General features: G+C 45.3%; 1 protein-coding gene across 3 annotated transcripts in view; it reads left to right on the top strand.

Annotated features, from left to right (window-relative positions):
* Window positions 1–16,875, top strand: part of tmem164 (transmembrane protein 164) — a 174,825-nt gene that overhangs the window by 94,329 nt on the left and 63,621 nt on the right. For all 3 annotated transcript variants that reach the window (XR_015079893.1, XM_086000160.1, XM_086000147.1), the window contains exon 4: window positions 900–978. Coding sequence is in view for 2 of the 3 variants with exons in the window: in XM_086000160.1 (XP_085856286.1) it covers window positions 900–978 (79 nt within the window). In the remaining variant the exon portion in view is untranslated. The remainder of the gene's footprint in view (window positions 1–899; window positions 979–16,875) is intronic.

The following is a 16,875-nucleotide window of genomic DNA, read 5'->3' as shown; positions in this document are numbered from 1 at the left end:
GGTCTCTATTAAAAAATGTTTTAATAAAGAGGATTTTGACAATGAATGTGGATTCTAAGATAGTCTTGCTTCCATTCCTGCAAGAGGAGGCAAATCCCATTGCTGGGTGGACTTCAGAAAGAGAAAGAAGATGGACCTGGAAAGGAGAATGACTTGCAGGAGAGAGCAAATGCAGTAATGTAGCCCCGTGACACACCCAGATTGCTGCTGTAACCCTATTTATGTTTTAGGTGCGAGGATCTAGGATTTCAGCCATGCTGATGCCATCATAGCGTAACTGCTTCACTTTGGAATCATGGCACAAAAACTCGGTGGTACCTTAAGCCTTTAGAGTCAGGAGCATCTGAGGTGTTGATGGGAGTTGAGGTTTATTTTTCAGTCTCAAAACATTGGTTTCTGAAATAGAACTCTGACAAAATTGTCTGCCTGTCCATCCACATTTCTACTGCGAAATGTTGTGGAGTAAAATTAAGAAATGTGCTCATCTACTGAACCTTTTCGTATACTTGTTGTGCTATTTCTACGGGTTCACTGATGGAAACCCTTAAATATTTCCCCCTTTGTCCCCCCCTCCCTGCCCACCACAATGTAAATTCAATCCTCGACAAAAGCTCTGCAAGACAACCCCAATAAGGCGATTGGGAGGGGCCCAACCATTCTGGTTACAGTGACATGATGAGAGCTTGATAACTTGTCTGTATTGGACCATTTTTAAAATGGCCAGCCTTACTAAAACCTTGTTTTAACAAAGCCACTTCAATCCGATGTGTGACTTGGTAAAAACAAGCGGTGTGAGAGACGCTCTTGATAACCTCGTCAGTTGATAACTGATGAAGGGTGTAAGTGATTGGGGAGAGTGCATGTTTGTTTGACAAATCTTCCTATTTTTTTCTGCTCAGCTCCCCTTCGAGATGGAGGTCTACTATATCCAGCACATCACGCTATATATTGTTCCAATCTACCTGCTGCAGAAAGGGGGTAAGCAACTGCAACTTTTTATGGATTTTTAAATGTTCTGAGTGGCAAAATGTTATGCTAGCTTTAAATATTTGATTAATTACACACTTTACCAAAGTATGTCAGTCAGTGGTTTACTGAATAAATGCACAGCCTGGTGTGGTAATGCAGCACACAGACCAGAAAAATCCCAGGTTCCATCCCTGGTTTGTGCTGAGCTAGTTGATCTTAAAACAATGTAGCAATGGTAGAATCCGCTTCAGTGTTCCCACGCTAGGGAGAGAGAATCGGTAAGGAATTCTGATCCTGATCACTATCCAGTAACTCCCGCTGGCAAGGTGTGCATGGATGTCTAGTGGGGAGCGAATCAGGCTCATCTGTGATGATCCTTACAGCTGAATAGCTGGCTGCTAGTCTAGATGTACATGTGAAGAAAGAACACGTGGGTGAGGTACTGGAGGGTTGCTGGTATACTCCAGTAAAAGTTGGTACCTTCAGAAGAGGAAGGAGTTATTCTTGGGGCATTCTTTTTATAATTTTTTTTTTTTTAAGTGGAATTAGGTACCACATTGTGTTAAAACCTGGCCTTCCACCTCTGGGGAAATGGGTTCAAATACAGCCCAGGCTGATTAAATGGAAGTCTGCTGGCATTTATTAGTCATCTACCATCACAAGATAGTAGTTGTGAGGAATGAGAAAATGTCATACTGGTGCAGCTGAGGCATATTGTTGGAGCAGAGTGGAGGGAACATTAACTGTATCTAACCGAGTAGAAGACTAGAAATTTAGGTTTAACTATTTTGGGGGTTGAAAATAACTAGGTCTTTTTATACGTGTAATTGTATTGCATGGATCTGCAGCTCACTCTGGGAAAGGAGTCGTCTTCTAGTCCAGTTGCATGTTCCAAGCTTTTCTGGGCTTTACCAGTGCTATTCTCCTCTCTCTGGCCTCCAGTCTCCTGTGCCTGCCCGCCCTCCCCCCATGCTCCTGTCTGGGGCTCTTGGACTCCCGCTCCCTATCACATCGGTGATGGTGCATGGATCAGTCGGCATGTGTTAAACAGCAAATTTCCCCAGGGAATCGAGATGACTAATGGTGCACCTTTATGCAAGGTTGAGAGGGGATCTCCTCGAAACCTATAAAATTCTGTCCGGCCTGGACAGACTAGATGCAGGAAGGATGTTCCCGATGGTCGGGGAGTCCAGAACCAGGGGTCACAGTCTAAGGATAAGGGGTAGGCCATTTAGGACAGAGATGAGGAGGAATTTCTTCACCCAGAGAGTGGTGAACCTGTGGAATTCTCTACCACAGAAGGCAGTAGAGGCCAATTCATTAAATATATTCAAGAAGGAGTTAGATATATTTCTTAAGGCTAAAGGGATCAAGGGATATGGGGAGAAGGCAGGAACAGGGTAATGAATTTGGATGATCAGCCATGATCTCATTGAATGGCGGAGCAGGCTCGAGGGGCCGAATGGCCTACTCCTGCTCCTATCTTCTATGTTGTAGATTTTTTTTCTCCATGTTTTTGACTGGAAAGTAGGCCAGTTATTATATACATGATTATATATGGTAACCATAATGATATACATATTCTGTGAGTACTTCTACTTAACAACATAAAACATTTTATTGAATAGAAGCATTTTGATTATAGCCACCTTGTATTTGTATCATCTTTGGAAAGGCGTGTACCCTTTTGTACTGAGATTTCAGGACACCATTGGGTAACTGAGTGCCATATTTTTGAACAGTTTCAACAATTCAGCATCACAAAAATGGCTTGACTCGGTGAAGTTCTATCTGGCTGGACTCCACACCAGTTATCGGCACTACAATTGGCTTTAATATCCGTACACGAGAGGGGAAAAAAATCAGTAAGGGTCAGCTGTGGCCCAGTCTCACACTCGTCTCTGAGTCATAAGGTTGTGGGTTCAAGTCCCGCTCCTTCGACTTGAACACAAAACTCTAGGCTGTCGCTCCAGTGCCGTGCTGAGGGAGTGCTGCACTGTCGGAGGTGCCGTCTTTCGGCTGGGACGTTAAACCGAGGCCCCGTCTGCTCTCTCCGATGGATGTAAAAGATCCTACGGCACTATTTTGAAGAAGAGCAGGGGAGTTATCCCTCGGTGTCCTGGCCAATATTTATCCCTCAATCAAAATCACTAAAACAGATTATCTGGTCATTATCACATTTGCTGTTTGTGGGAGCTTGCTGTGCGCAAATTGGCTGCTGTGTTTCCTACAGTACAACAGTGACTACACTTCAAAAGCACTTCTGTGGCTGTAAAGTGCTTTGGGATATCCTGAGGTTGTGAAAGATGCAATAGAAATGTAAGTCTGTCTGTCTTTCTATCTCCGGCCATTCGGCCCATTGTGGTTGTGCCAGTGTTAGCTGTTCAGTTGGAACTATTGATCACTATCATGTTTTGACATTGCTTGAGGATTATACTTACACAATTAGTGTGCAAACACTCACTGTCTAAACTCATGCAAGAAGAGCCACTTGGGTGATCATCTAGAGTGGCTACTGCTCAGGCACCCATACCCCAACATGAATTAACATCTTCAGGAGAGAAGAGGAGAAAGTTCGATGGGGAGTGATTGGGAGGGGGTGATGATGAAAGCGCACACCTAAAAAATATTTTCAAGAACCTTGGCACTGCACATTTTAAGGTCCATCATACTGGGGACTGCCATGCAGTAATCTATTTTTAAATCTATCTGACTGCTAGTGAGCTGGAGCCATCTACTGGTAATGTGGCAGATACTGACGTGAACATGCTGGATTTTTATTATTTCCCAGACTGAAGCTATTCTTTGTAGAAGGTGCATTCCTGCAGATGTTTTGCTATCTTAGATTTGAAGATTAAAAAAAAAAAAATTCTACCCAATTTCCTCTGATAAGTGCCTCCTTTGTAAAATTATTTTTGTAGACATACCAGACCTGATGCAGTTTGCAGGAGGCATTCTTTAGACATAAATTTTAATAACAGAGACCCCAAACCAAATTGGCAGTTTCTATTATTTGTCCAATGCTGCTTTTGACCAAGGGTCATTTTGGCAATAGCTGAGAAATGCCAATTATGTGCAGATCAAATTATTTGATATCGTGATAATTAAGTGGGGTTTAAAAAAAAAAGTGTCGTAAAAGGTGAATAAAGTTTGATTTGGCTGTTTCAAAGATTATGGGGGAAAAATTCAATTGGTTTGCGCCTCCCGTTAGCGCCTTAAGAGGACGCTAATGGGGCGCAAAGCAACTAGTGCCCGGGCGCGGTGATGTTTGCGCCGCTCGCAAAATTGACCAGACATTTTGCGGCAGCGCTAAACACTACCGTCACGATCTCCTGTGCCCGCAGATCGTGATGTCAGTCGAGCGTGCAACGCCCCGGTAGCGCCCCGGACCGGATATTGGCCCAGAAATTCTGGTCGGAGGCTTCCCATGGATGCAAGTCTCCAACCTGCACTTACCTAGCACGCCGGCCGTTGAGCTGTGGGCCCGTGTGGGATTCCGATCCTGGGCCTCTTCCAACTGCCGGTGCGCAGTGCTTGCGTATCCCAGGGGCGCAGTTAGTTTGATGCATCCCCTGTGATCACGTGGGCCATGGAGAGCCAATGGTAGCAGGGAATGCTTCATTCATAAGTTTGACAGGAAGAGTTGTCAAACCTATAAATACTATAAGCCCCAAAACATCACTAAAACTTCAAATATTTTGTTTTTTAAATCACATTTTTAAAATAACTATAAATTACATAAAATAACTTTTAAACAATTTAAATTTTTGAAAAAATTAATTACATTTTCTAACGGGGCTAAAAAATAAACTTACCTTTCTTTAAAGTATTTAAAAATAATAAACCTGTGGAAAAAATGTTTTAATTTTATTTAATTCACCACTTACCTTGTTAAAAGCAGGCCTTGCGCCTGCTTTTTAAAAGTGTAACTGCTGGAGACTTACCCTCCCGAAGAACCCTGCGCATCGAACTTACGTTTTTTTTTTGCACGTGCTGCCTCTCCGGCGTACGCGTTCGACCTCTGAACCCCTTCCTTTAAGGGAACGGAAGTTCCGGTTTCCCGCGCATGTGCAGTGCATGTACGAAACCGGCACTTCCATTGAGCCTACGGGTGAGCACCCCGTGCGTACTCACCCGTGGAGACCCAAATTTCTGGGCCATTGAGTGGCGCCCCCTGCCTTACCGCCTGCCGCTAGCAACGACAGATTGAGGGGAGCGTTTTGCAGTCGGGAAGGGACTGGGGGAGCGCTATTTAAAGGCGACCACTTCCTGCTTTTTTTGTCGGCGACATTTTTGCACCACGCATTCTGAGTGAGAGAGAGACTTCTGGAGATATTCAATGCTGATTTGAGGAGTTTTGGGTACTGAGCAGCACTTTGCAGGTTCATTTTGATTTGATCTTCCTTGCATCGATTTAGAAGAGACTATGGGGGCTGCACTCCGAGCTCTTTCCCTGGCCCTCTCCATTGTTCTTTCCAGCAGATTTGATGTACAGCTCTCTCCAGGCTGAGATTCAAGGCTGCAATGAGCAGGGTATGGCCGGAGAGCAAGATCGACCCTCCCCTTAAGTACTGGCTGGCGCCAGTGTGTCTGTGTTCCATTCCTGACTGACATCACATGAGCTTCGCCAGCGCTCTGAGGTAGCGCCTCGCTCCTTGGTGTTAGCGCCTTAAGAGAGGTGTGTAGCACCTGATTTAGTGCTCCAATCACCTCCAGGGGCAATAGAAGCCAAGTTTGCAGTCGGAGGCGATAATTAGCGGCAGGCGCTAAACTTTACGCCCGGCCGATAATTGCGCCCCAAATGGGGCAATACCGAATTTCTCCCCCATGTGACTCCTTATTTACAAATAACCGGTTGCACGGTGGCGTGATTGCAATTCACCTCCAAGATCAGCACTCAATGATTTCTGAACCAACATGGCACTACTGGAACAAAAGCAAGATACTGCAGATACTGGAAATCTGAAATAAAAACAGACAATGCTGGAAACACTAAGCAGGCCACACTATACTGGTTGATTTGTGAATAAAATAGCAGCTCTCAAGCAATATTTTTTTATTTGTTTATGCGATGTGGGTGTCGCTGGCAAGGCCAGCATTTATTGCCTATCCCTAATTGCCCTTGAGAAGGTGGTGGTGAGCCGCTTTCTTGAACAGCTGCAGTCTGTGTGGTGACGGTACTCCCACAGGAGGGAGTTCCAGGATTTTGACCCAGCGACGATGAAAGAACGCTGATATATTTCTAAGTCAGGATGGTGTGTGATTTGGAGGGGAACTTGGAGGTGGTGGTGTTCCCTTGCACCTGCTGCCCTTGTCCTTCTAGGTGGATAGAGGTTACGGGTTTGGGAGGTGCTGCTGAAGAAGCCTTGGCGAGCTGGTGCAGTGCATCTTGTAGATGGTACACACTGCAGCCACGGTGCACCAATGGTGGAAGGAGTGAATGTTTAAGGTGGTGGATGGGGTGCCAATCAAGCGGGCTGCTTTGTCCTGGATGGTGTTGAGCTTCCTAAGTGTTGTTGGAGCTGCACTCATCCAGGCAACTGGAGAGAATTCCATCACACTCCTTAGTTGTGCCTTGTAGATGGTGGAAAGGTTTTGGGGAGTTGGGAGGTGAGACACTCGCCACAGAATACCTAGCCTCTGACCTGCTCTTGTTTCCACAGTATTTATGTGGCTGGTCCAGTTCGGTTTCTGGTCAATGGTGACCCCGAGGATGTTGATGGGGTGGGGGATTCGGTAATGGTAATGCCATTGAATGTCAAGGGGCGGCGGTTAGACACTTACTTGTTGGAGATAGTCATTGCCTGGCACTTCTGTGGCATGAATGTTACCTGCCACTTATCAGCCCAAGCCTGAACGTCGTCCAAGCCTTGTTGCATGTGAGCATGGACTGCTTCATTATTTGAGGAGTTGTGAATGGCGCTGAACATAGAGTCATAGAGTCATAGAGTAATACAGCACGGATAGAGGCCCTTCGGCCCATCGTGTCCGCGCCGGCCATCAAGCCCTGTCTAATCTAATCCCATATTCCAGCATTTGGCCCGTAGCCTTGTATGCTATGGCATTTCAAGTGCACATCCAAATGCTTCTTAAATGTTGTGAGGGTTTCTGCCTCCACAACCCTTTCAGGCAGTGAGTTCCAGACTCCAACCACCCTCTGGGTGAAAAAGTTCTTTCTCAAATCCCCTCTAAACCTCGAATCTATGCCCCCTAGTTATCGACCCCTCTACTAAGGGAAAAAGCTCCTCAGCATCCATCCTATCTATGCCCCTCATAATTTTGTACACCTCAATCATGTCCCCCCTCAGCCTCCTCAGCTCCAAGGAAAACAAACCCAACCTGCCCAGTCTCTCTTCATAGCTGAAGCGCTCCAGCCCTGGTAACATCCTGGTGAACCTCCTCTGCACCCTCTCTAACGCGATCACATCCTTCCTGTAGTGTGGCGACCAGAACTGCACACAATATTCCAGCTGTGGCCTAACCAGTGTTTTATACAGCTCCATCATAACCTCCTTGCTCTTATATTCAATGCCTCGGCTAATGAAGGCAAGTATCCCATATGCCTTTTTTACCACCTTATCCACCTGTTCCGCCGCCTTCAGGGATCTGTGTACTTGCACACCCAGATCCCTCTGACCCTCCGTCTTGCCTAGGGTCTTTCCATTCATTGTGTATTCCTTTGCCTTGTTAGTCCCCCCAAAGTGCATCACCTCGCACTTTTCCGGGTTAAATTCCATTTGCCACTGTTCCGCCCATCTGACCAACCCATCTATATCGTCCTGCAGACTGAGGCTACCCTCCTCGCTATTTACCACCCTACCAATTTTTGTATCATCCGCGAACTTACTGATCATACCCTTTACATTCATATCCAAGTCATTAATGTAGACCACAAACAGCAAGGGACCCAGCACCGATCCCTGTGGTACCCCACTGGCCACAGGCTTCCAGTCACAAAAACAACCTTCGACCATCACCCTCTGCCTTCTGCCACTAAGCCAGTTTTGTATCCAATGTGCCAAGGCACCCTGGATTCCATGGGCTCTTACCTTCTTGACCAGTCTCCTGTGCGGGACTTTATCGAAGGCCTTACTGAAATCCATGTATACCACATCCACTGCGTTACCCTCATCCACACACCTAGTCACCCCCTCAAAAAATTCAATCAAATTAGTCAGACATGATCTTCCCTTGACAAAGCCATGTTGACTATCCCTGATTAATCCAATTCCAATTCCAATTCCAATTAAAATGCTTTATTGGCATGAAAGTTTACAGAGAACCATATTGCCAAAGCTTACATAGCAAAAAGGTACAGTTTTCCAACATTCTGTAGGTGTCAATCGATTTGACATTTGTTGGGTACATACAATATTACTTTTAAACAATATTAATTTTAAACAGTCTTTGTACTTCATTTGGTACGTTCAATATTAATTTTAAACAGTCTTAATTTTAAACAGTCCTCAGGTTGTGACATGTTGTTACATATTTGGCCCCAAGGTATGGTCTGTCTCCTTCTCCTAGGACTAATCTCAATTTTGACAGATCATCCAATTCCTTGAAATCTGGGGTTGTTTGGCTTAGCTTGTTGAATAATATGTTTCTTGATGTGTTGAATTTTTCCTTGCCTCTCCAAGTGGAGACAAATTTTGTCCCTCAGGATTTTTTCCAATAATTTTCCTACCACTGATGTTAGGCTCACTGGCCTGTAGTTCCCCGGTTTTTCCCTACTACCCTTCTTGAATAATGGTACTACATTAGCGGTTCTCCAGTCCTCTGGCACATCCCCTGTGGCCAGAGAGGTCCTGAATATATGTGTTAGAGCCCCCGCAATCTCCTCCTTTGCCTCACACAGCAGCCTGGGATACATTTCATCCGGGCCTGGGGATTTATCCATTTTTAGGCCAGCTAAAACCGCCAATACCTCCCCCCGCTCGATGTTAATATGTTCGAGCATATCACAGTCCCCCCGCCCTATTTCTATGTCTACATCGTCCTTCTCCATAGTGAAAACAGACGCAAAAAATTCATTCAGAACCCCTCCTACATCTTCCGGCTCCACACACAGATTGCCACTTTTGTCCCTAATGGGCCCTATTTTTTCCCTAGTTATCCTCTTACCCTTAATATACTTATAAAACATCTTCGGATTTTCCTTTATTTTGCTTGCCAGTGTTATTTCATGGCCCCTCCTTGATCTCCTCATTTCTTTTTTAAGTATCCCCCTGCACTTTTTGTACTCCTCTAGGGCTTCCTCCGTCTTTAGCCTTTTGTATCTACCAAAAGCCCTCCTTTTTTTCCTAATCCATTCCCGTATATCCCCTGACATCCAAGGTTCCCTGTGGTTTTTGGAACCACCCTTGACCTTTACGGGAACATGTTGCCATTGTATGATCTCAATCTCCCTTCTGAAAGCCTCCCATTGCTCCGATGCGGATTTTCCTCCAAGTAGCTGATCCCAGTCCATTTTGGCCAGATCCTGCCTTATCCTATTAAAATCGGCCTTCCCCCAATTTAGAACCTTTATTTCCGGCCCATCCCTGTCCTTTTCCATGGCCACCTTAAATCTTACCATATTATGGTCACTATCACCAAAGTGCTCACCTACTAGCACTTTTTCCACTTGGCCGGCCACATTCCCTAGAATTAGGTCCAGTACCGCCCCCTCTCTTGTAGGACTTTCTACATGCTGGCTCAAAAAGCTCTCCTGGATGCACTTTAAGAATTCTACACCCTCTGAGCCTTTCACACTCTGACTATCCCAGTTAATATTGGGGAAGTTGAAATCCCCCATTATTATTACCCTATTATTTGCACATTTCTCTGAGATTTGCCTACATATCTGTTCCTCTATCTCCCCCTGACTGTTTGGAGGCCTATAGTACACTCCCAGCAAAGTGCTTGCCCCCTTTTTGTTTTTAAGCTCCACCCATATGGCCTCATTGGAGGACCCTGCTAATATATCATCCCTCCTTACTGCAGTAATTGACTCCTTAATTAATATTGCGACACCCCCTCCTCTTATACCTCCCCCTCTGTCTCGCCTGAAGATTCTGTACCCCGGAATATTGAGCTGCCATCAGCGAACATCCCCATTTCTGACCTTATGTTGGAGGGAAGGTCATTGATGAAGCAGCTGAAGATGGTTGGGCCTAGGACACTGCCCTGAGGAACTCCTGCAGAGATGTCCTGGGGCTGTGATGATTGACACTCAACCACACAACCATCTTCCTTTGTGCTATGTATGACTCCAGCCAGTGGAGAGTTTTCCCCCCCGAATCCCATTGACTTCAGTTTTACTAGGGCTCCTTGATGCCACACTCGGTCAAATGCTGCCTTGAAGTCTAGGGCAGTCACTAATATGTAGGAAAGTAAATGGTGCTGAACTCTACCCCGGTAGTGCAATTGCTGGCGAGTGCTGCTGATGTCTGCGTGCTGGACCGAATCTCCTGCCTAGCTCTGCCAGCCACTACACAGCATCAGTTTATAGTCAAAATGTTTGTTCAGCTCCTCTCTCCTGAATGAGCTCACTTATACTGAGCTACAAGTGAATAGGTGCCAGCTACCCTCTGGTGCCTCACCCATGGGGCCAGTCTTCATGTGTGAGCCTCTACAATGAAGTGTTGGCAAGCTATTCAGTAATGATGGACATAATAGTGAAGCCAGGCTCCACAGCCAGACCTGACTTCCACACACTTTCCAGTAGCAGTCCCTGGATAGTGATCAGGAGTGGGATCCATGCCTGCTTGCCCACTGCCCTCACACTCCTGAGGTATTAAGGTGAGCTTTCGGTCTCCAACTGCTTCCCAGGTTGAGAGTAGCTCCTCGACCAGCCATTTATGAAGAATATTTTCCCCCCGTCATTTTGAAAACCCACTAATGGGATCTATGCTTCGTAGTCCAGCTTGTTTTTTTTTAAGCAAATTAATCTTTTAAAGGGTACTTGTCTCACTATCTACAAATGACAGGATGTGCAGTGACGTGATTGGAGCATGTGCTTCCCCCATAATGGGAGCAGGAAATTAAAGCAATTGCTGGATAAAACTTTGTTGAGATTCATAAATACACACATTTAAAAAAAATATTGTCTCGGGGCCAGTTGACCGGGATATTGCAGACTTGTTTTAGTAATGTGTGTGGGGCCAGGGAATCAGGATCAATCCTTCCTGTCTTCTGTTTTTCTGTGCTTGTTAATCTCTTGGTTTCATTTTGACTGTGGACACATTTGCTGGTGTGGAATTGGGCCTAGTTAAGCTGCTTGCACTTGAAGCCTTCCAAATGTTGTATGCCCTCTTCAATCAAATCATTGGCCTGCTGTAGATGTTTTAAAGAAAGTGACACACAGGCACTAGCTTCAGAAGATATACTGGTGATGATATTGATTGTTTTCAACATTCAGTCCTAGATGAGTGGGCTTTTCCACTCTACTTCACTGTGTGCGACCCCAGATAACTCCCCATCAGCATAAAACTACAATGTTGTGGTTTGTGTTTCTCGTATCTTCACACTCTTCCCTTGGAGAGAATAGTGGAAGGATTCGCAGTCCGATTAACAGTCTGACGGGCCGCGACGTGGACACAGAACAACACAAGAAATAGGAGCAGGAGTAGTCCATTCGGCCCTTCATGCCTGCTCCACCATTCAGTCAGATTATGGTTGATCATCTCCCTCAATTCCACCTTCCCGCACTATCCTCATATCCCTTGATTCCCTGAGTGTAAGAGTAAAGACGACTTACTGCAATTATATAGGGCCCTGGTGAGACCACACCTGGAAGTATTGTGTACAGTTTTGGTCTCCTTACCTAAGGAAGGATATACTTGCCATAGAGGGAGTGCAATGAAGGTTCACCAGACTGATTCCTGGGATGGGGGGATTATCCTATGAGGAGATATTGAGTAGACTAGGCCTATATTCTCTGGAGTTTAGAAGAATGAGAGGTGATCTCATTGAAACATACAAAATTCTTACAGGGCTTGACAGGGTAGATGTTTCGGCTGGACCTGCTGTGATTTCTAGCAAAAAAATAGTTTTTTGTTTGTTTTTCACACACACCCCAGCATCTGCAACATTTGACCCCTTGTGACCCCACCTCATTGTTCTTTGATGTAATGTTTTCCTGACTGACCTGTTTGGACACCATTCACACCTTTGATTGCTGTGATTATCTCTGCCGAGGTGTGATTAAAGGGCAGTTAGAAAGATTACCTGTAATCATCTGGTAGTATTCTCTGACTATATAAGCTGTGCCTATATGCATCTCTCCACTTCACCTGACGAAGGAGCAGCGCTCCGAAAGCTTGTGATTTCAAATAAAGCTGTTGGACTATAACCTGGTGTTGTGTGACTACTTACATTTGTCCACCCCAGTCCAACACCGGCATCTCCACATCAGAATAAGGGGTCAGCCATTTAGGACTGAGATGAGGAGAAATTTCTTCACTCAGAGGGTGGTGACTCTTTGGAATTCTCTACCCCAGAGGTGCGTGGGAGGCACCCACACCCACCAGACGCGAGTATACCGCTGGCTGGCAACCCAGAATTCAGAGTCTCCACTCGTTGGGACTGTCTGGAGTGGGATTTCAACCATGCACCTTCTGACTCGAAGGTGAGACTGCTATCACTAAACCAAAGGCTCACTCATAGAATTATAAAGTGATACAGCACAGGAGGAGGCCATTGAGCCCATCGTACCTGTGCTGGCTCTTTGAAAGAGCTGTGCAATTAGTTCCACTCCCCTGCTCTTTCCCCACTCAGTGCTGTGGTAAAAAGAAAAGGCCATTTAAAAACAATAGATTATAAGCAGACAGATAGTTGTACTCCTATTTAATCTCCAGTCCTTTCCCTTGATTTTGTGCAAACTCAGAGGAACATTTGTGTGGGAAGCAGTACTTGATGTGTGTACAGATAACCATGCCTTGCCATACCAGTTGGATGGGTATGTTTAAGACAGACTCATCATCAGCACCCAAACTTTACAAATTAAATTTAATTATTGTTCATTTTAACATCAACTTTTGTTTTTCTATTCTTGGCCTGTTATTTTTTTGGGTGGGGAAGGAATATTTTTGGAAAGTGCTGATGACCTAATCGTAGCTAGTACTGAGACGAATAGTGTGAGGAAATGGATTTGACAACATCTAATTAAGTTGGGATACCACAGCGATCTTTATTCTACCTGTGTGTCAATTCAGCTCCCTCACACTGCTGTGTTCAGTAAATCTTCCAGTTATCCCCAGTGATAACGTTGAAAACCAACATTTAGTGAGTATTGAAACAAAAGACAGAAAAAAGTATAAGGTGTGAAGTCAATCATAATCCTTTAACATTTTTAAAGAGTTACTTATAAGGTGAATCCTTCTTAAACGCCAAAGACCTGGTTTAATTTACGTGTTTGACTTTATATTGTAAGCTAGTTTTTGTAGTAAGTGTGGTCAGGGAGTCGGGACTAGTGCTTCATCGGGGTATGAACCCCTCCTATCTTACAACTTTCTTGTTTTGTTTAATTGTGTGTGTATGAGCTGATGGCGGATGGGGTTGGTGAAGGCCCTGGAGCAGCATTTGGCTGCTGTCATGAACGTAACTATTCCCAGTTTATTGAGGTGCCAACTTGTGCTGTCACTTGTTGGTGTGCTGATCAGCCTCTCTTACTGTAAATTCAACCCACATTCGCCTCTACAACTGGATGACAAAGGCATAACTCATTGCATTTTTATTTGAAAATCAAATTAAAAATATTTCTTTTATTAAGAGAAATGTTTACTCTTCTGAATGTGGTAAATTTAGAAGAAGCAGCAACTTGTATTTTGTAAATGCCTGCATGCTCTGATGGAAATTAAATTACATGTGTTAGTAATTGTTGTGTGACTTCCTGCCAAAATTTCAAGGGTCACAGTTTGCCATTATTTATGAGCAGGTTACCTCCCCTGCCTAATTTTCTCCTCTCCACTCCAGAAGACAGTGACTCATGCTGGGGTATGGTTTCAAGAGTGCAAGTGGCTGTCTCCCAAGTGGACATTCTTCATCTCTGAGCCTAGACAGCGAGAGTTGGCAGGCTGTTTGACTGTGGGGAAATCACAGCCAAGCTTGACTTGACACGTGTGGGAAGGACAAGATCAGGTTTGACTGCGATACCCCACGTGAGATCCAACAGGGGCTACAGGATAGTAATCAGGAACAGGAACCCTGGTTGACGTTTCTTGTCCCATTCTTCCCATCACACAGATACCGAGGTCAATGGTAGCACTCCAACAGTTACTCCAGCCAAGATGAGCGAACTCCGCACAAATCTTCCTCATTTGTATAGCTCAATACCACCGAGAGTCTTACATTTACAGCCTTGGGAGGGAGCTCCAGATAAATAGCTTGATTTTTCAATTCAAAAACACCCCATGCACATTTAAGACCAGTCCTTGTTTATCTTGACTTCTTTCATTTCTTTTAAAATAAACAAGACCTCTGTTCACAGAGCTGCACTGAGCTACAATTTTATGAAAACAGTCCGCATTACTGCACGGGGCTGGCTACAGCAAGAACTGTTCTGTTCAAACTTTAAATACATTCCACTGAAAATTATATTTTTAAACATCAAGGGTTTCCTTTATCCAAGAATTGGATACCTTTTCTAATTTAAACCAAGTTATTAATAGAGCAGTCTGAAGCGGTTGTTCCTTTCATCTTCTCCATTTCTGGTTGTAGAACATTGAACAACAGCAATCTATTTTAGATTGGGAACAGAATTGGAAGTTCTCGAGATAGGCTGATCTGGTTCTCCACAGGATATGATCATTGCTTGGGGTGGGTGTGGTTGGCGCGGGCAGGGGAGGTTGTTCAGGGAGGACAGTAAGCCAGGATTGAACAGTCCAGATGCGAGGGTGAATGAATATTTTGGAGTTTTTCTCTCTTTCCTTTGAGGGATCAGGGAGTTCAATGCAGAGCTTTTGTTTCCGGAGATTAAATGGGCGGAGCAGAGTCTACCACACGGTAGATTGTCCAGTTTGTGGGAGGGACGGGCCTAGTAGGCTGAAAGGTCGAGTCTCATTTTCTGCTTTCTTGTGTTGCATTTAAACGAAGTTCTTTCGATGAATCTGCGTTCAGTTTGCTATATTAACTAGCTGTGCATAACTGTTGTTGTACTTTGGCGAAATAATCATGTGTATATTTTCAAATTGCCGTAACATGAATGGGAAGATAAGTAATGTTACTCTCATGCCCTTCTCGAAGGTGAAGCCCCAGAGTTCCTCCACTGAGGGCAGGTGACAGCCAGTCAGGACTGGGATTTAAGCCTGTGACTCACTGTTTAGAGTCCACGGCTGCAACCTCTGTTTGGGATTTTTCTTCCCCCCGCCGCCCCCCCCCCCCCCCCCCAAGGCACCTCCTCGTGTGTAATTCCATGGGTGCTGGCTGCCCCTTTACACCTCGCCCAAAAAGTGTCCATTCTTTGGAACGTGAGCCAAGATATTGAGGCCCAGATTTTTAACTCCCCCTGCCTGGCAGAAACCGGGCAGGGAGTGGGAGGGTGGCAGTTAAAATGAAGGTAGTTACTCACCCCCCTCTGTTCCTGCTTCCTTCCTGCCGTGCCCTGATCGTAACCTGCTCTTTTGAGCAGGCGAGCGGGACACCTGCAGGAAGGCAGCGGGGTCCTTTAAATATGCAGATCGCACCCGATGATGTCCTCTGTCCTCACAGGAATGAAGTGGTCGGGATCAGGGGCCAATGACTATTCTCACCGGGAGCCCGAGCTAATTTACTTTCCCCATCCCACATACCTGGACTGCTACCTCTGTTCCAGCTGAGATCAGCAAACTCAACACAAACTAGGGATTGAAGTTGGGGCTTTCTAGTTCAGAATATAGTTCCACACTGAGCAGTGTCTTACCAACTAAGCCATTATCCTTTTATTTTAGTTAAGTTTGAATTTAGAAAATACTGAAACAGCCAACAAGTGACCAATGGCCATCGCAAAGCCTGTAAACAGAGAACATTGGCGTCTTTATATGAAGTGTACTGCGGACTAATCAGTTTGCAGTTTATACCTGAATGGCTAATCTCAACACCATTCCTATTCAAAGGGAAGTATACTGTCTGCATGCAGTTTTCTGTGGTCAGTTCATTATCACCATTAGGCAATGCTTCACATGCAGATTTGGGCATTCGTCAGGATCACAGTAGTGGGACAGAGCAGAAAATTATGTGTAGATGAAACTGAAAGGGTTGGGGACAATAAAAAGAAAATGTCAGAATAGGGGAACCAAAATCTTTGCAGGTCTTGGAAAGGCTCTAAAGGCATTTTAACAAATTGTCTGGGTTTGCCAAGGCTGAAAGGGAGAAGGTTAAGAAGGGACGGGGAAAAATGAAGTGAAAGGAAAACCAAGGTGTAGGCTTGAGTTTGCAGGCAAGTACTCTGGGTGGGGGACTTCAATATCCATCACCACGAGTGGCTCGGTAGCACCACTACTGACTGAGCTGGCCGAGTCCTGAATGACTGACGTAGCTGCCAGTCTGGGCCTGCACAGGTGGTGAGAGAACCAGCACAAGGGAAAAACCTACTTGACCTTGCCCTCGCCAATCTACCTGTCCGATGCAGCTGTCCATGACGGTATTGGTAGGCTTGACCACCGCACAGTCCTTGTGGAGACAAAGTCCCGTCTTCACGTGTGGAGTTTGCACATTCTCCCCGTGTTTGCGTGGGTTTTCTCCGGGTGCTCCGGTTTCCTCCCACAGTCCAAAGATGTGCGGGTTAAGTTGATTGGCTATGATAAATTGACCCTTAGTGTTAGGGGGATTAAAATATGTGGGGTTACGGGGATCGGGTGGGATATGTGTCGGTGCAGGCTCGATGGGCCGAAATGGCCTCTATCTGCACTGTGGGGTTTCTGTGATTCTGTGATTCACGCTGAGGAC

This window comes from Somniosus microcephalus, chromosome 1, assembly GCF_052327205.1.
Source record: "Somniosus microcephalus isolate GS21.2 chromosome 1, FLI_Smic_1.0, whole genome shotgun sequence".
Taxonomy (NCBI): domain Eukaryota; kingdom Metazoa; phylum Chordata; class Chondrichthyes; order Squaliformes; family Somniosidae; genus Somniosus; species Somniosus microcephalus.
This window is presented reverse-complemented; position numbering and strand designations above follow the sequence as displayed.